The sequence below is a fragment of the Podarcis erhardii genome (assembly GCF_964252035.2).
Source record: "Podarcis erhardii genome assembly, chromosome: 1".
NCBI classification, from domain to species: domain Eukaryota; kingdom Metazoa; phylum Chordata; class Lepidosauria; order Squamata; family Lacertidae; genus Podarcis; species Podarcis erhardii.
This window is the reverse complement of record NC_138497.1, coordinates 8804382-8822277: the sequence shown is the minus strand read 5'-3', so window position 1 is coordinate 8822277 and position 17896 is coordinate 8804382. Positions and strand designations below refer to the sequence as shown.

Sequence of the window (17896 nt, the reverse complement as noted above, 5' to 3'; positions counted from 1 at the left end):
GACATCTGATGGGAGGGCGTTCCACAGGGCGGGCACCACTACCGAGAAGGCCCTCTGTCTGGTTCCCTGTAACCTCACTTCTCGCAGTGAGGGAACTGCCAGAAGGCCCTCGGCGCTGGACCTCACTGTCCGGGCTGAACGATGGGGGTGGAGACGCTCCTTCAGGTATACTGGACCAAGGCCATTATTACTTCCAGATGTGGCAGGCTAGCCCAGCTGTGTTTGAGGTCCCTCCAGCTCATTTTGGTTAGAAGAAGAGGAGGAGGAGTTTGGATTTGATATCCCGCTTTATCACTACCCTAAGGAGTCTCAAAGCGGCTAACATTCTCCTTTTCCTTCCTTCCCCACAACAAGCACTCTGTGAGGTGAGTGGGGCTGAGAGACTTCAAGAAGTGTGACTGGCCCAAGGTCACCCAGCAGCTGCATGTGGAGGAGCGGAGACGCGAACCCGATTCACCAGATTATGAGACTACTGCTCTTAACCACTATACCACACTGGTCCTGGAGCTCCACCTCAAAATCCTGCTTTGTTGCCATTGGTCATACTGGATGAGCTGAATTTTAGAAGGCCTATCATTGTGAATCAAAGCAAACTCCCCCTCCCCAAATCACACAGATGTATTACTGTCGGAGATGCCAACCAGATGATCCTATGTCTAATAAAGACATGAGGGAGTCTCCACTGACCTCTGCCAGCTCCTTGATTTGTTTGGAAGATACATCGTACGTGTCGAGCCTCTGGAGCTGAGGGATGTGATACAGGACGTGCGTCGCGTAATTGCAAAGAAGGCAAACCGGATTGGGGTCGTACTGGGGGTCGTTCAGGCAGAGATCGACTAAACGAGGCAGCCTGGCCAAATTGGTTACTTCCTGTTGAGAAAAGCGGGGACAACAAGATTGTATGCCTCCTAGAGCATCCCATATTCTGGGCGAGATCCAAGCACGCCGACTCACTCGCACGACAGAAATCTGCTTCTCACGCTTCCAGCCCCACAAAATCTGCTCAGTGGTGGTGGTGCATAGGGCGTCGCAGGAGGGAAGAGAAGTCTTTGCACCTTGTCACAATGAGTTGGATCTCGCCCCCTGCGTTTTATCTGCCAGAGAAATCTTGAAGGGGAAAGAGGATTGGGGGGGACGGGACTTCAGCATCAAGGTGGATAAAAATAAAGGTTTTTTTAAAAAATAAATCAATAAAATTAGATTTTTAAAATTTTTAATTGGATTTTTAAAATAAAATGCTTCTGGAGGAAAAGGTCCTGACACTGAGGTCCAGCACCGAGGGCCTTCTGATGGTTCCCTCCCTGCGAGAAGCCAAGTTGCAGGGAACCAGGCAGAGGGCCTTATCGGTGGTGGCGCCTGCCCTGTGGAACGCCCTCCCACCAGATGTCAAAGAAATAAACAACTATCTGACGTTTAGAAGATATCTGAAGGCAGCCCTGTTTAGGGAAGTTTGTACTGACTGATGTTTTAATGTATTTTTTATTTCTTGTTGGAAACCGCCCAGAATGGCTGGGGAAACCCAGCCAGATGGGTGGGGTATAAGTAATAAATTATTATTATTATTATTATTATTATTATTATTATTATTATTATTGGCATCCATCTGTCTCGAGAGACAATGGAGTACATCTCCAGGGGTGAAGTCAAACCTCTGCGTTAGCAGCAGCGAAGTGACATACCCTGGACACATGCCTGGGAAGTGTATGGAGGTCCTGGGCTACTCAGCCTGGCTGAGGTGGTCCAAAGGAAAGCAGAGCAAGATATTTGACACCCACCTTGGCTGCAGGAGTACAAGGCGCCATCCAACCACTCTGGATTTGCGTATGTTTACGTTTTAGCCCTATCTTCTCTCGAAGGTGTCTCACAAGGCAGCAGCATTTTAGGATCAGAGTTTTCCTTCTCCTAGATGGGCTCCCTTCCCAGGTGGACGAGCCCCACCTGCCCCTCACGTCCCTCTACAGCACGTGCAGAAACTGCCTTCTTGACTGATGGACCCACTATTGGTCTTGTCTGCTCAATCCGCCTGAGCCTGTCTTCGCATGTAGGGGAAATCCCTAATTCACCAAGGGTTTGAGATCCATCAGCTCCCCTCACCTTGGTTAGGCAGCCAGTTGGAGACATTTCCTGGGGTGTGGCTGCCATCGCATGCTGACAGCTTCTAGGAGCCACAGGTGAGACCTCAGGGCAGGGTATGAATGAATTTTATTACTACGGTCACAGACCAGTTCCAGCTCACTTACAATATCAGGAAAATCATAAAACACAACAGGAATACATTGAATTGTAATTGGGTATAACAGAGACAATTCAGATATAGCAGCAGTTAAAAATATATATTAAATCTTGATCACTAAAATATAACCTAAAATTGTCATTTAAAACTTTAATCATTTTGGTAGTACAGCTTGTTCCCTAAGTTTTATGGAGTGCAGGGTAGTTTTATAGTGGCCATGGCAAACTTAATATTAGCAACCTTGATGGTACCCGATTGCCTTTAAATGTTTTTAGGTACTCAAAATATTTGTAGATTACCGTATTTTTCGCTCTATAACACGCATCTGACCATAACACGCACGTAGTTTTTAGAGGAGGAAAACAAGAAAAAAATATTCTAAACGAAACAGTGGATGTATGATTTTTATGGTTCATGCTGTGGCCACAGACGTGTGATCTGATGGTGAGTTTGGGGTAGCCCAGTGCAAAAATCCTGAGGATCCATGTGGATCCGTGCTTTGTAACCACGTTTTAAGTGGGGAGGGAAGGAAAAGCTCTCAAGGGACAAGGAGCACGCGCGGAGAAGGAGCTTTTCGGCGAGCTGAGCGGGGAGGAGGGAGGGAAAGAGCACTGTTGCTTTAAAGGTATACTTAAGGTATTCACCCTGTGCCTGGGTTTTTTTTCCATTTAACAGTTTGCAGCCTTTTCCTTCCGCTCCTTGTTTTGAGGCAGAATGGATTTGAGCAAGTGAGGAGGACTTGGATTGCAGGGGATTCGCCATTAGCTGTGTAAAAGCGCTCCTCTTTGCAGCCTGAGTGATAAGCAGCCACCAGCAGCAATAGAGTGGAGCACAAAAAAGCGGTAGGGGCACTAGGACCCAGACAATGCTCGAATCTATCCTGCCTGAAAACAAGCTGCTCCCTCCCAGCGGATCAGGATCAGCTGCGACGCTAATTTAGATTAGATTTGAATTTGATGATAAGTGAGATTAAAGAAAACATAAATTTTTTGGAGAATTGCTCGATTATATTTAAATGAGTGGATATAAGATCGTAAACAAGTTGATGATTTGCTTGGAAAAACCTTTTTACGATGTAAATGGGAGCGGGAGACGTGAGGGAGTCCAAAGAAGTGATGAAACCACGTTATGATATAAGTAAGGTTGTTTATTATTTGTGTATTTGTATTCAAAAATTTTAATAAATATTTATATATATAAAAAAAAGGATCAGCTGCGACGCGGGGATTTGCGAAGTTTTCCCCTCTCCCTCATCCCCAGCCTTTTTTTTTACTTCCTGGTTTTCACTGCGTGGCTCAGAGCTCGAGGTTGGTTTTATTTTGCTGCTGGTTGCTTAAATTCTATCTTTCCTGCCGTCCCTCTGCAGCCTCATTGCTCTGTTTAGAGAGCACACAGACCTTTGCTAGTGTCTGTCCCTCCTCCCGGGCTGCTGCCCGCTTTGCTGCCATGGCTCTCCTTCCCTCCCTCCTCCCCGGCTCCAGGTCGCTTTAAAGCAAGCAAAGCGAGAGCCTCGTAGAGTGTGTAAGCGGCTCCCGCTTTGCTTGACTGACGGCAGCCATAGTTCCAATCCGTGCATTCGCTCCGTAACACGCACAGGCATTTTCCCTTACTTTCTAGGAGCAAAAAAGTGCGTGTTTTGGAGCGAAAACTATGGTATTTTTTTTACGGCTAAAATATCTTTTGATTTTAGTTTAAATTTTATTTTTTAGTTTAAATCTTATTTTTTAGTTTAAATTTTATTTTTTAAACATGTTGATGTTTGCTGCCCTGGGCTCTTTCGGGAGGAAGGGGCAGGACAGAAATGGCATACATGCAGTACATAAATAAATAAAGTAAGTAGGCAGGGATTTAGCCTGAGCACCATGAGCCCTGGCAGCCAGAATCCAGCACAGACCTTAAAGGATGATATTCGGTTGCCAGACAGATTTAATTTTTCTATATTTGCACTGGGATCCAAGCGATATCCTAAAAAAGAAGAAGAAGAAAATCACGTGTGACAGGGATTCTTCCTGTTCCTGCACTCTCTTCCTAGCTGCATTCCAAGGACTCTCAGCCAATTGTAATATGGGCAGATCAACACCATCCATTTAAAGCACATGCCACACCAATGGCTTCCCCCAAAGAATCCTGGGAATTGTAGTCTGTCAAGGATGCTGGGCACTGTAGCTTCGTGAGCGTGGAACTACAGTTCCCAGGATTCTTTGGGAGAAGAGAGGCACTTTAGCTGTAGGGTGTGGATCTGCCCTACGGAAAGGCCTGTGCCGATGCACTGGAACAATATCTATCATATTGGCCTGAACATAAGCTGCACTTTTTTCCAAATTTGGGCCCTGAAAAGTTAAAGTGTGGCTTATATTTGCGACCTTACTGCTCTCCACCTCCCAAGGAAGCAGCCTGGGAGCGTGGGGCAGTGGCGCACCACCCGCCCGCTGCTCCCAAGCCTCCCCTGGCACCGGCTTGGGGTGGTAGTGCTGGGAAATAAGCCTTGAATTTTAAAGGTGCAGTTTATTTGCAGGTGCAGCTTATATCCAGGCCACTTTGGTATCAGGTGCATGCCTGATGTATGTGCGACTCCCACATCCTGCGCCGGGAAGAGTAGCTGTGTTTGCCCATGTTGCCGCATGGCAAACGAGTCTTGTTGCAGATTAGGTAAAGGTAAAGGGACCCCTGACCATTAGGTCCAGTCGTGACCAACTCTGGGGTTGCAGCGCTCATCTCGCTTTATTGGTCATGTGGCCAGCATGACTAAGCCGCTTCCGGCGAACCAGAGCAATGCACGGAAAGGATGTTTACCTTCCCGCCAGAGCGGTACCTATTTATCTACTTGCACTTTGATGTGCTTTTGAACTGCTAGGTTGGCAGGAGCAGGGACCGAGCAACGAGAGCTCACCCGTCACAGGGATTCGAACTGCTGACCTTCTGATCAGCAAGTCCTAGGATCTGTGGTTTAACCCACAGCGCCACCCGCGTCCCTTATTGCAGATTAAAGACTCACAAATTATTACATAAAGCTTTCATGGACCAGAATCCTCTATATTGGATGTATTTTTTAATTTGATTCGTTTATTTACCGAATTCATATACTGCCCTATACCTGCAGGTCTCAGGACGGTTTGCAGGATGCATTTAAGTGCACTCCTCAGAACCTGCAGCTGAGGATCACACCATATTACCATATAAAGTGGACTCTCATCCATAAAATGTCTTATGCCATAAGGCAGTTGTGAGTCTTCAAGGGGCCACCAAGACCAGGGCAGAACAACCCACAGACACTTCCGAAGCCTTGACAGATGCAAAGCAGAAGGAGTGTGAACTACGCAACTTTCTTTTCATATCCAGTTTGAGAAACAACATCCCTCCTGTTATTTCCGCTGGGACGGAGAATGCGCCAGCTTCTCATTCTTCTAAGGCAGGGGTGGGGAGCTGGGTGTTGTTGAACTAAAACTCCCATCCTGTGGCCAATTTGACTAGAGCCGATGAGAGGCAGGAGTCCAGCAACGTTTGGTAAGAAGAATTCAGAAGAGTATTATGCAGCCCTTTAAAGACCATATACACTAAAACAAAGCCATTTCCCGTCCCTGGGGAGATGACGTTGTGGGCTGGGAGCAAGCCCTCCCCACACGTATGGGGCAGGATAGCCCCTGCACAATTGGTTGGTCCTCGGCTGCGTCAACCCAAGGCTGTCCAATCCAGACGGTCCGGGGGTGTGGCACGGGCTATTTAAACTGCCCACGGCCGAGGACATGTCCCTTTTCTCCCTGCTCAGACAGTTCTCCCGCTCCCCCTCCCTTAGGTTAGGTTCTTTATCTCCTGACCTTGCTATGGGCTTCGGTTGGTCACCTGTTTTTTAACAGGGGCCTGACAGGAATTTTTTCCACTTGGCAAATTAGCATCGGCCATTTGGTTTTTCGCCTAAAGGTAATGGGACCCCTGACCATTAGGTCCAGTCATGGCCGACTCTGGGGTTGCGGCGCTCATCTCACTTTACTGGCCAAGGGAGCTGCCGTACAGCTTCCGTGTCATGTGGCCAGCATGACTGAGCCGCTTCTGGCAAACCAGAGCAGCACACGGAAACGCCGTTTACCTTCCCGCCAGAGCGGTACCTATTTATCTACTTGCACTTTGACGTGCTTTCGAACTGCTAGGTTGGCAGGAGCATTTCCTCGTAGCAATTTGTCACAACTTTGTAAGGTTTGGCGGTTAGGCATTGGAGTATTAGGTTGAAGGGGAGGGGAGGTAGTGACCATCACCTACCCCTCCTATTTCAAGGGTATTCCATTAAATGAATCCAAGTGGCATGGTCCCGTCTGAAGCCCCAGACGGGGGGCTAGGGCCATGGCACGTCCCCTAGCGGTGACCCTGGGGGAGTTCCTAGTTGATGTGCATCGGCAGGGCTCCCCCTTCTGGGGGTCAACCCTTCCAAGACTCCTGCAGATGGTCAGGAGTCAGATATAGACGTGCGGTTTCCAATGCCTAAGCCAATACCACTCACATTCTGTAACCAATAAAGTTGTGGCCTTTTCCACCCATTAACCTAAAATACTGTTTCATGTGTCTTTATTCCACTTCCTGGGAGGGTCTGGGACCTTGCCACACAAAAACAAGGCACATGCATTCCACCTTTAGCCTTAGCAGCAAATGTCGGTGCAGAAACTGCTGAGTGGGCTTTGGGGAGTCCCCAGTCTCTTCTTGCCCTTTCCTCAATGGCTCTTTTTGTTGTTCTTTAGTTGTCTTAGTCTGAGAGATTTTACTTTCTTGGGCTCCATGATCACTGCAGATGGTGACAGCAGTCACGAAATTAAAAGACGCCTGCTCCTTGGGAGAAAGGCAATGGCAAACCTAGACAGCGTCTTAAAAAGCAGAGACATCACCTTGCCAATAAAGGTCTGTCTAGTTAACGCCATGGTTTTCCCAGTAGTGATGTATGGAAGTGAGAGCTGGACCATAAAGAAGGCTGAACGCCGAAGAATTGATGCTTTTGAATTATGGTGCTGGAGGAGACTCTTGAGAGTCCCGTGGACTGCAAGAAGATCAAACCAATCCATTCTGAAGGAAATCAGCCCTGAGTGCTCACTGGAAGGACAGATCCTGAAGCTGAGGCTCCAATACTTTGGCCACCTCATGAGAAGAGAAGACTCCCTGGAAAAGACCCTGATGCTGGGAAAGATGGAGGGCACAAGGAGAAGGGGACGACAGAGGACAAGATGGTGGGACAGTGTTCTCAAAGCTACCAGCATGTGTTTGACCAAACTGCGGGAGGCAGTGGAAGACAGGAGTGCCTGGCGTGCTCTGGTCCATGGGGTCACGAAGAGTTGGACACGACTAAACGACTAAACATCAACAACAACAAGTTGTCTTAGTCATGTTCGGCTCTCCATGACCCCGTGAACCAGAGCATGCCTTGGAAACTCTCACTTTCTTCTCAAAGCTTCTCCTTTTTTTATGTCCATTTTTTATGTCCATGGAGTTTTCTTGGCAAAATACTGGAGTGGTTTGCCAGTTCCTTCTCCACAATGGCTCTAGGGCACAGCAGTTTTCCTCTTCTCCCCCAGTATCATTTAGAAAACTGCCCACATTCCCGCCCCAAGACTTGTCCTCTATACTTTCCACAACTACGTATATGGAATTTTGAAAACAGCTGTGCAGAAACGTGACTCGACATTTTAAAAGCATCACCTACCAATCTTGCCAATTAAATTCCCCGCGAGATTGACATCCTTCAACTTCTGCAGCGTACTCAGCCCCTGTGAACATTTGTAAGGAACAGACTTCAGGGTCACGGAATACCTCAAAGCTTTAATAAATGCAGGGTTATTCCCGTCGGGTGACAGTGCTGATCACGGAATGATGAGGTTTTTAATCAATCAAGTTTAGTTCTTCAGACATGACATGTGCCAACTTACGTTAGCAGAACAAACGCTTTTAGAAATGTTAACATCAAACTGCACATCTAATATGCTGTGATAAATACATTCTGTGGCACTTCGAAAACTAGCAACTGGGCTCCAGCCCAGAAAAGCTTATCGATAACAAATATCTTAAGCCTTTACGGTGCCACATGACTCTTTGATAACAACTTTCAGAGGGAAAACAAAGAGTTTAGGTTGTTCTCTATCTCTTCACTAGTGCTCAACAATCTTGGGCAGTTTCTTGGGCTTAAATTTAGTCTAATGGTTTTCCTTAAACGATTCCGGGGTGTGAGAATCCTCAGTTATAGGCTCATAGTCTCCCCCTGCTACTGAATCACTGTTCACTGGGTTCTCTGGAAAGCCAGAATGCCAATTTTAAAAAATCAGCTGAATGGCTAAGTCCAGTCAAAGACAGCTATGGGGTTGCAGCGCTCATCTCGCTTTCAGGCCGAGGGAGCCGGCGTTTGTCCACTGACAGCTTTCTGGGTCATGTGGCCAGCAGGACTAAACTGCTTCTGGCGCAACAGAAACACCAGGACGGAAACCAGAGCACACGCAACCACTGTTTACCTTCCCGCCGCAGCAGTACCTATTTATCTACTTGCACTGGTGTGCGTTCAAACTGCTAGGCTGGCAGGAGCTGGGACAGAGCAACGGGAGCTCGCCCCGTCACAGGGTCTGGAACCGCCGACCTCAGAAGTAAGCACCATTCCGCTGAATGGGACTTACTCCAAGGTAACTGTGTATGTGATTATATTGCATTTATATTACACCTTGCATTTATATGGCACCTTTTCTTCCATCATGGAACCTAAGGCGATCTATTTGTGGTTCATGGAAAGCTGCTCATCCAAAACACAAACCAGACCCAGGACTCCTTAGCTTCAGCAAAGTGGTGCCTCCATGTGCCTTCAGACCGTACCCTGAGAGTCTGTAAACTACATGGCCGCAGTCCCTAAGTGAAAAACATTCTCTCGGGGTGTGCTTTTCCCCCACACTGACCGAACATAGACCATGGATTTCTCCATTCCCGAGCCCCCAAGAATTGAAAACAAGATTGAGGTTTGTAATATACACACGCCCAAGCTTCTGCCTCTGTTAAGCAGGTCTGGTATTTCAAAAACCTGGAAAGCTTGTCTGACCCAAAGATGACAGTGGGAGAAATGAGACAAAGCCTCTCTCAAGAGTAAAAAGGTAAATGTAAAGGACCCCTGACAATTAAGTCCAGTCGCGAATGATTCTGGGGTTGCGGCGCTCATCTCGCTTTACAGGCCGAGGGAGCCAGTGTTTGTCTGCAGACAGTTTTTCTGGGTCATGTGGCCAGCAGGACTAAGCCACTTCTGGAGCAATGGAACACCAAGACCAGATCAGCGCACGGAAACACCGTTTACCTTCCCGCCAGAGCAGTACCTATTTATCTACTTGCACTTTGATGTGCTTTTGAACTGCAAGGTTTACAGGAGCTGGAACCGAGCAACGGGAGCTCACCGTGTCACAGGGATTCAAACCGCCAATCTTCTGATCGGCAAGTCCAAGAGGCTCAGTGCTTTCGACTGTTCTGTGTCTAGCCAAGATTGCATTGCTATGTAGGGACCATATGCAGCTGTTACATATTTTGCTCAGCAAGTTCCTGATCATTTAGCACACCCACAACTGAACTGAAGCTTCTCAGCACTACCTGGGCAAACAGGACACAGGAGATGAATGTTGGCTGGGCCATCCCTGTACTACTGAATTTAATTTATTGGATTTATATCCCTTCTTTTCGTCCAAGGAGCTCAAGATGGTGTGCATTAGGGGATGAGTGATTTCTCAATATATCGTCCAAAACCGGTTTGAAGTCCATATCGTGATATTAGTTTCATAATTTTTGACCTGGAAATATATGCTGTGGGCAAGTGTACTATGCAAATATCACAATGTGGGGGAAACCGTGAAGCCAACCAAAGCCTCTACAGAGCTCCATCCTTATATCAGACATTGTGATTTATCAGTATATCACAATGTTTAGCTGGTGATCTATCGCGAAGTTGAAAAGCACGTATAGCCCAGCCCTGCTCTCCACCGCTATGTAATTCCACCCTTATTTCAGACATTGTGATATATCAATATATCACAATGTTCAGGTGGTAATATATTGTGATGTTGGAAACCAGGTATCACCCACCCCTAGTGTTCGGGGCTCCCTCCTTCCTCATTTAATCCTTACAACCCTGTGTGGTAGGTCTAGAGGCAGTGACTGGCCCAAGTGATCTTCAAAGCCGAGTGAGGATTTGAACGCTGGTCTCCCTGGTCCCGGTCCAAACTCTAAACATTCTACTGCACTGGCTCTCAAGGACACTTGTTCGAAGGTGCTTGTGGCATCACTGTGATAACATGCACAAATTGTCCTGCCCCAACCAGAAGAGTCAGACAGGAATGAATGGCCAAAACAAACAAGCAAAACCTCAGGCTCACCTCTATTTCTCTAATCTGGTTCCCATTAAGCCAAACAAGTTCCAGCTTTGTTAGCTTCTCCAGATTCTCAATCGTTGAAATCATGTTGCAATAGAGGTAAAGCTTTTGCAACAAAGCACATCTTTGCAAACCATCGATCTTCTGAAAAGAAGGGAGCGTGAGTCAGTTTTAAGCACCAGCCGAAAAAAGGGAGAAAAGTGCACACTTGAGTAAAATTACCTTGTCGGGGGAAATCCCACCATTTGCAGGCCCACAGAAGATGTTCCAGCCAGCCAATCAGACGTGCTCTTTTCTAGGAAACTCAGTTCCCTTACCGCTTTCACCCCCCCACCCCGCACACACTCCTGGGCTTCAAAATGAGAGGGAAAGCCAGCTGGTCAAGGGCCCATCCACCCTTCCTTGCCCACTGGAAAATAAAAGGCTAAAATAAAAGCCTATTAAGCCCACTTACTGTCAAGCAGCATTCGGCCACCCATAGCTCTTTAAGTACCAGGCAATACTGCAGGTCAGAAATCTCTTGGATGGCCTGTCTGACGAGAACCAGCCTCGTTAAATTGGGGAAATGCGACAGGCCTACTATTCTGGGGTAGCCAGAGAAAAACATCTCCAGGCTCCTCACCGAAGATCCCTCTAGGTCAATTCTGTCATAAGACAGTCCATTACAGGTACACTGGAAGGAGAGAGAGAGAGACACACAACCACTGTTATTGACCTCCTTCTACGTGATGTTAAGTCAAGCACATGCCAAAATGTGTCATTTCTGTCTTTGGCTATGTTTAATAATAATAATAATAATAATAATAATAATAATAATAATAATAATAAATTTTATTTATACCCTGCCCTCCCCAGCCAGAACCAGGCTCAGGGCGGCTAACACCAATAAAATCACAATAAAACATAATAGAAAAAGAAAAAAAACAGTTAAAATACGGATTAAGATACAATTTAAAATGCAGCCTCATTTTAGTAGTAGCCATAAATCAAAACCATAAGGGGAGGGAAACATAAGGGTCAGACTGAGTCCAAACAAAGGCCAGGCGGAACAGCTCCGTCTTGCAGGCCCTGCAGAAAGATGTCAAATCCTGCAGGGCCCTAGTCTCTTGTGACAGAGCATTCCACCAAGTCAGGGCCAGTACTGAAAAGGCCTTGGCCCTAGTTGAGACCAATCTAACCACCTTGCGGCTCAGGACCTCCAAAGTGTTGTTATTTGTGGACCTTAAGGTCCTCCGCGTGGCATACCAGGAGAGGCGGTCCTGTAGGTACAAGGGTCCTAGGCCGCATAGGTCAAAACCAGCACCTTAAACCTGACCCTGTACTCCACCAGGAGCCAGTGCAGCTTTTAAAGCACTGGATGAATGTGATCTCGCAGCGAGGACCCCGTAAGGAGTCTCGCCGTGGCATTCTGCACCTGCTGGAGTTTCTGGGTCAGCTTCAAGGGCAGCCCCGCATAGAGCGAGTTACAATAATCAAGCCTGGAGGTGACCGTCGCATGGATCACTGTGGCCAGATCAGGGCGAGAAAGGTAAGGGACCAACTGCTTGATACGGCAGAGATGGAAAAATGCCACCTTTGCTGTGGCTGCAACCTGGGCCTCCATGGAAAGGGAGGTGCCAACTTTTCTTCTGATCACAACAAACTTACAACAGCTACCCATTATAGCCTAATCAGTAACTAAGGGCAGGAAGCTCTGAAGCCATCTAGCTTTCTGGTCTTTTATGCTAGGATTGGTCACGGGCAGCCCAACCTGGCCTTCACACATCAGAATATCATGGTGAACTGCCCTAAGATCTACGGATGAAGGGCAGTATACAAACAATTAATATAATGTGATCACAAATGACCTCCCACCGCTCTTAAGCATCTCAGACACTTTTCCCCAGAAGTGGAGACAATCAGAAGGCTTAGTAGCCCCTTAATTGTGTGAGCAGCAAGTGAGGTTCTGCCATCTTTCTCCCATGATGCACTTCAGCTGTTCACAAACCTTGTGTGTCAGACGGATAGAGTCTGGTGGGAATTAGCAGCTAAGGCTGAATTTAACCCAAACCACTGCTGTGCTTAATTCTAGGGGAGTCATTTGTGAGGACCTTTCGCACCTTCCTTGGAGACCACAAACACACACAGAGACACGAAAAAATTCCCATGTGATGGGCCATCCCAACAGTGCAATGTAAGAGGACTTCTTCACACAGGGCTGGTGTGAGTTTACACTGTTTATAAGAGTGGGCAGTATTGAGTGGCTATCACAGGCAGCTTCTGTCAAATTGGCTCTCCATCTTTTAGGTACAATTTTTGGGGCATGTGTTGCCACCTACTGAACACACATAAACCTCCATAGGAAGGAGCATCCTGTTCCCTAGCTTGTGCCTTCCTGCCCACAGACCGTCTTGCCAGAGTGGTGCATGCTCTGGTTATCTCCCGTTTGGACTACTGCAATGTGCTCTATGTGGGGCTACCTTTGAAGGTGACTTGGAAACTATAACTAATCCAGAATGCAGCAGCTAGACTGGTGACCGGGAGTGGCCACTGGGACCATATAACAGCAGTCCTAAAGAATCTTCACTGGTTCCCGGTATGCTTCCAAGCACAATTCAAAGTGTTGGTGCTGGCCTTTGAAGTCCTAAATGGCCTTGGCCCAGTATACCTGAAGGAGCATCTCCACCCCCAGCGCTTAGCCTGGACAGAGGTCCTCCTCTGAGGGTCTTCTGCTGTTTCCCTCATTGCAAGAAGCAAAGTTACAGGGAACCAGGCAGAGGGCCTTCTCGGTAGTGGCACCTTCCCTGTGGATGTCAAGGAGATAAAGAACTATATAACTTTTAGAAGACATCTGTTTTTGTTTTTGTTTTGAATAATATTTATTGAATTTTACCAATACAAAACAATTACAATAAAGACAAACACAAACAAAAAACAACAAGTATAATTCCAAAAATTATTTTCTCAACCTAATTTCCCCGACTTCCTCATACCTCACCGTTTTGTATTCTAATTTCATTATCCCGTCAGCAACTCCATTCCCTTATTTCCCATTTTTTTTTTAACAAATTCCATTTCTTTTCATACTCTAATATCTCTGAAAACCACCATATTTTTAAATCCGCGTCAATCTAACATTCCTTAATCTTATAGTATTTATTAAGATAGTCCTTAAATTTCTTCCAATCTTCTTCCACTGTCTCTTTCTCCTGGTCTCGGATTCTGCCCGTCATCTCTGCAAGTCCCATATAATCTGTCATCTTCATCTGCCATTCTTCCAGGGTTGGTAAGTCTGATGTCTTCCAATACTTTGCAATGAGAATCCTTGCTGCTGTTGTAGCATATAAAAACAAAGTTCTATCCTTCTTTAACACCACATGACTAACCATGCCCAGGAGGAAGGCCTCTGGTTTCTTCAGGAAAGTGTATTTAAACATCTTCTTCATTTCGTTATATATCATTTCCCAGAAAGCCTTAATCCTTGGGCATGTCCACCAGAGGTGAAAGAATGAACCTTCATTCTCTTTGCATTTCCAACATTTGTTATCTGACAAGTGGTTAATTTTTGCAAGCTTGACTGGGGTCATGTACCACCTATATATCATTTTCATAATATTTTCTCTCAAGGCATTACACGCCGTGAAGACATCTGAAGGCAGCCCTGTATCAGGAAGGTCAAGGTACCCTGGACCTCAATCACATTCAGAAAAGAAACACAGTCAAATAAAATACGATCAACTATGCAATCAATTACAATAATAAATCAAAGAGTTACCAGCTCTTTAACTATTTCATCGGAAGGAATCTGGTTTTGATTATCACTTTGGATCATCTTCTGAGCATTGCAGCTTAATGGTCATAGCACAGGATCTAGACAAGAGAACAGCAAAATAATTATCTGCTGACACATAAATGTCAAAGCCACTGATCTTAGAATGGGAAAAACAGTGTTCGACAATGCTAACTTCCAGAGCCATCACCTTGATAGGCCCACATGAAACAGGCTACAGAACCAAGAGAAAAATTATGTATTTCAGGTTTGGGAATGCCTGTTTCCTTAGATAACACAAAAGTGGGGACAAGGGGGAGAATCTCCCCTCCCCTCCTGTCCCATTCGATTTTGCGCCAGTTCATGTGTTCTCAGCTCCAATTTCAGATGCTGTGATTCAAAAACAGTGGGGAATCAGTGTGGAAGAATAACTGGGAGGGGAACGGAACGGTTGCGGCTCAAACTTCCACAAGTCCTGTGGTTCTGCTTCACCTGAGTGCACCCAGGGGATGGGGGGTGATTTCCAGGCATCCTACAAGTGTCAGAGAGGACCAAGCAGCTACCTTTCAACATGCAGGGAGCTCTGTTCATGTGGAGAGTTGATTCCCAGCTTTCCCATCCCCGGGGTGGTGCGGGAGATGGTAGAGGGGGAGGGGAAGGACCATGTAGTATATATTGCCACACCACTCCTATTTGCATCTGGAGAGAGGAGCCTCTGGGGCAGAGGAAGCTGGGCCAGCTTCTGCAGGCACCAAACAGATGAACCATTTCCACTGAATCTCCTGGTATTTCTACATTTAGTTGGAAAGAGCTGCAGGGCCACTCAAATTGGATCAGGCAGAGGTAGGAGGGGGCGGTGTTAACCTTTCCGCCCTATTCCATTTCCTCAGTCTAAGGTCACAAATGCACCATTCATTTAAAGCACATGGCTCCCCCCTCCGTTTTTTAAATAGTAATCCATATAAAAAGGTAAAGGGACCCCTGACCATTAGGTCCAGTCGTGACCGACTCTGGGGTTGTGCGCTCATCTCGCTCTATAGGCTGAGGGAGCCGGCGTTTGTCCGCAAACAGCTTCCGGGTCATGTGGCCAGCATGACTAAGCCACTTCTGGCGAACCAGAGCAGCGCACGGAAACGCCATTTACCTTCCCACCGGAGTGGTACCTATTTATCTACTTGCACTCTGACATGCTTTCGAACTACTAGGTTGGCAGGTGCAGGGACCAAACAACGGGAGCTCACTCCGCTGCGGGGATTCGAACCACCAACCTTCTGATTGGCAAGTCCTAGGCTTTGTGGTTTAACCCACAGCGCCACCCGCGTCCCTAGTAATCCATATAAACAATAGTTAAAATAAATGAATATGCAAGACTCCATAGCAACCTCTGGAATTCTCCACCTCATAAAGTGCATCTGCCTCTTCCATTGCTGTATTTTCATACAGCTTTTAACTAGGCTATTATGTGTATCCTCCAATAACTAGGCTATTATGTGTATCCTCCTCACTGTTAAATATTTAGATGTGTGCGCGCATATATGGAGATTTTGACTATTTGCATTGTGTTTTACTGTTTTTTCATTATATTCCAACTATTCACAACTTTGGGGACCATGGGGAACAAAAAACAGCATAAGAATGTTAGACTAGATTACCCTTGGGCTCCTTCCAGTTCTACAATTCTCTAAGGTGTCAGACATACCTCTTTGGGGAGGGAGTTGCACAGTTTAGGAGCTGCCACAGAGAAGGCCCTATATTTCCTTCCCGTTTGCTTCCAGTGGATTCGAAGACACTGTGAAACACATAGTACAGTGTCCAAGGATGTGAGATGAAAAAAATCCTCACTGAAATGTCCCACACAAAATCACCTGGTGACCTCGGGCACACAACTATTTTCCCTTGCCCCCTAACAAAGAAATCTGCAATACAGAAATAACAGTGACACACCCCCAAGGCTGTATGTTATCACTATTATTAATAACGCTAAAATTTGCAGTATATGGCAAACCTGGGAAGAACTTTAAAACAACAATATTCCAAAAGAACTCCCATTAAACAATCCAAAACAAAGGAGCATTCCTTAACAATATATTATGATTCCACACTTACAATCACTGACAGGGTCACAATCTCCATTCATTCCGTCCCCTTCCGCCTCCTTCCAGCCACCTCAAACCTGAGGGTTTTGTTTTATATTTTATAAGGCCATTACAAATTCTTTTAAGCAGCAAACTAAATCCCATCTTGACTGCGAGTCCTGGAAAACCTGCTCCCTGCCTTGGGTACTTTTTGATGTGTTTTTTTCTCTTCTTGTACCTTTATTTTTAAATCTGTTACGACTTACATGGAAATGGTTCCGTTTGGTTGTGTGCTTTTCAATGCGTTTTCTTTATTGTTTATTACTAGTTACGCTTGTATTTATGTAAAGCTTTCTGCGCAGTTTAAGCCACCTTAAGCACAGTTACAACCATGGAAAGGCAGCAAGAGATATAAAACGAGGTATGGACACAGGTGTGGAAATCCGGTTTCAGGGGTCACTAAAAAAAAACCCTTCCCCCCAAAGTGCAGGAAAAATGTCCACCTTTTTTTCTACAACAGCTGCAATCCTAACCCCACTTACCCGGGAGTAACATCCACTGAAATCAATAGGGCTTGCTGCCGAGTAGATATTTTAAAGTTTGTTTTACTTATTTATTACATCTGTACGCTGCCCTGTATCGGAAGTTCACAACACGTGAAGGAAACAGAAAATTTGCAGAACTAATCCGGGGTAAGAGACTTCATGCATGCTCTCCTAAGTTGTGGGGAGAAGCAACCCCTCTTTGCATAAGGCAAGGAAGAAGATGTACCACGCAGCTACCCCATGGGAAGGGGAAATAGAAAGAGGGTAACAGCGAGGTCAGTCCCTTCCCTCTCTCGGGCGGGGTGCCAGATATGGGGGAGGAAGGAGGCGCAAGGCAGTTGCCTAGCAACGGCAGGTAACCCACTCCTCCTCCCTGGCGGCCGCTCAACCTACCTGGAGCCCCGAGAGATGCTGGCTGAAGCCAGGCCGGGATGTGTATCGTGAGCGGGGCCTACCGTCGCCTAGGCAACGCTCCTCCTCTCTCCTCGCCCGCTGCCTAGCAACAGCCAACCAGCGTCGACAGGGAGGCAGGGGCGTGTGTGGCGTCACAGGGTTCCACGCACAGACTGGAAGGAATGAATGGAGCGGCGGGGAGGAGCTTCCATTCAACCTCGCTCGCCGCGCTCGCCCGAATGGGCGCGGTCATACCTGAGTCCGATGGGACAGGTGTTCCGGGGCGGGTGGGTTTGAAGGTCTGGAGCAGGTTCATTAGGAAGGAAAGGCAGGCAGGTTGCAATGGGGGTTGTTTGTTTCGTGTTTTGCTCACGGGTAAAATAAAAATAATTATTTACGATACGAGAGGATACTCTTTATTGTCATTGTCCCATACAGAACAATGAAATTGAAAAAATCTAAATCAGACATTCAGAAACCAACAAGCCTGCTATCCCAGCCTCGTTAGCCCCCTAAAAACTCTGATACCACATAATTAA

General features: G+C 46.6%; 1 protein-coding gene across 3 annotated transcripts in view; it reads right to left on the bottom strand.

Moving 5' to 3' along the window:
- LRRC9 (leucine rich repeat containing 9) overlaps nt 1-17427 on the bottom strand; it is a 77265-nt gene extending 59838 nt beyond the window's left edge. For 2 of the 3 annotated variants that reach the window (XM_081858414.1, XM_081858412.1), the window contains exons 1-8: nt 17358-17427; nt 16044-16133; nt 14351-14445; nt 11051-11269; nt 10600-10740; nt 7914-7977; nt 4128-4198; nt 688-870 (exon numbers count right to left, since the gene is read on the bottom strand). In XM_081858414.1, the coding sequence (XP_081714540.1) occupies nt 688-870; nt 4128-4198; nt 7914-7977; nt 10600-10740; nt 11051-11269; nt 14351-14407 (735 nt within the window). In that variant the 5' untranslated portion in view covers nt 14408-14445; nt 16044-16133; nt 17358-17427. The remainder of the gene's footprint in view (nt 1-687; nt 871-4127; nt 4199-7913; nt 7978-10599; nt 10741-11050; nt 11270-14350; nt 14446-16043; nt 16134-17357) is intronic. The other variant, XM_081858413.1, reaches the window with a different exon arrangement.
- Nucleotides 17428-17896: the final 469 nt, after the last annotated feature.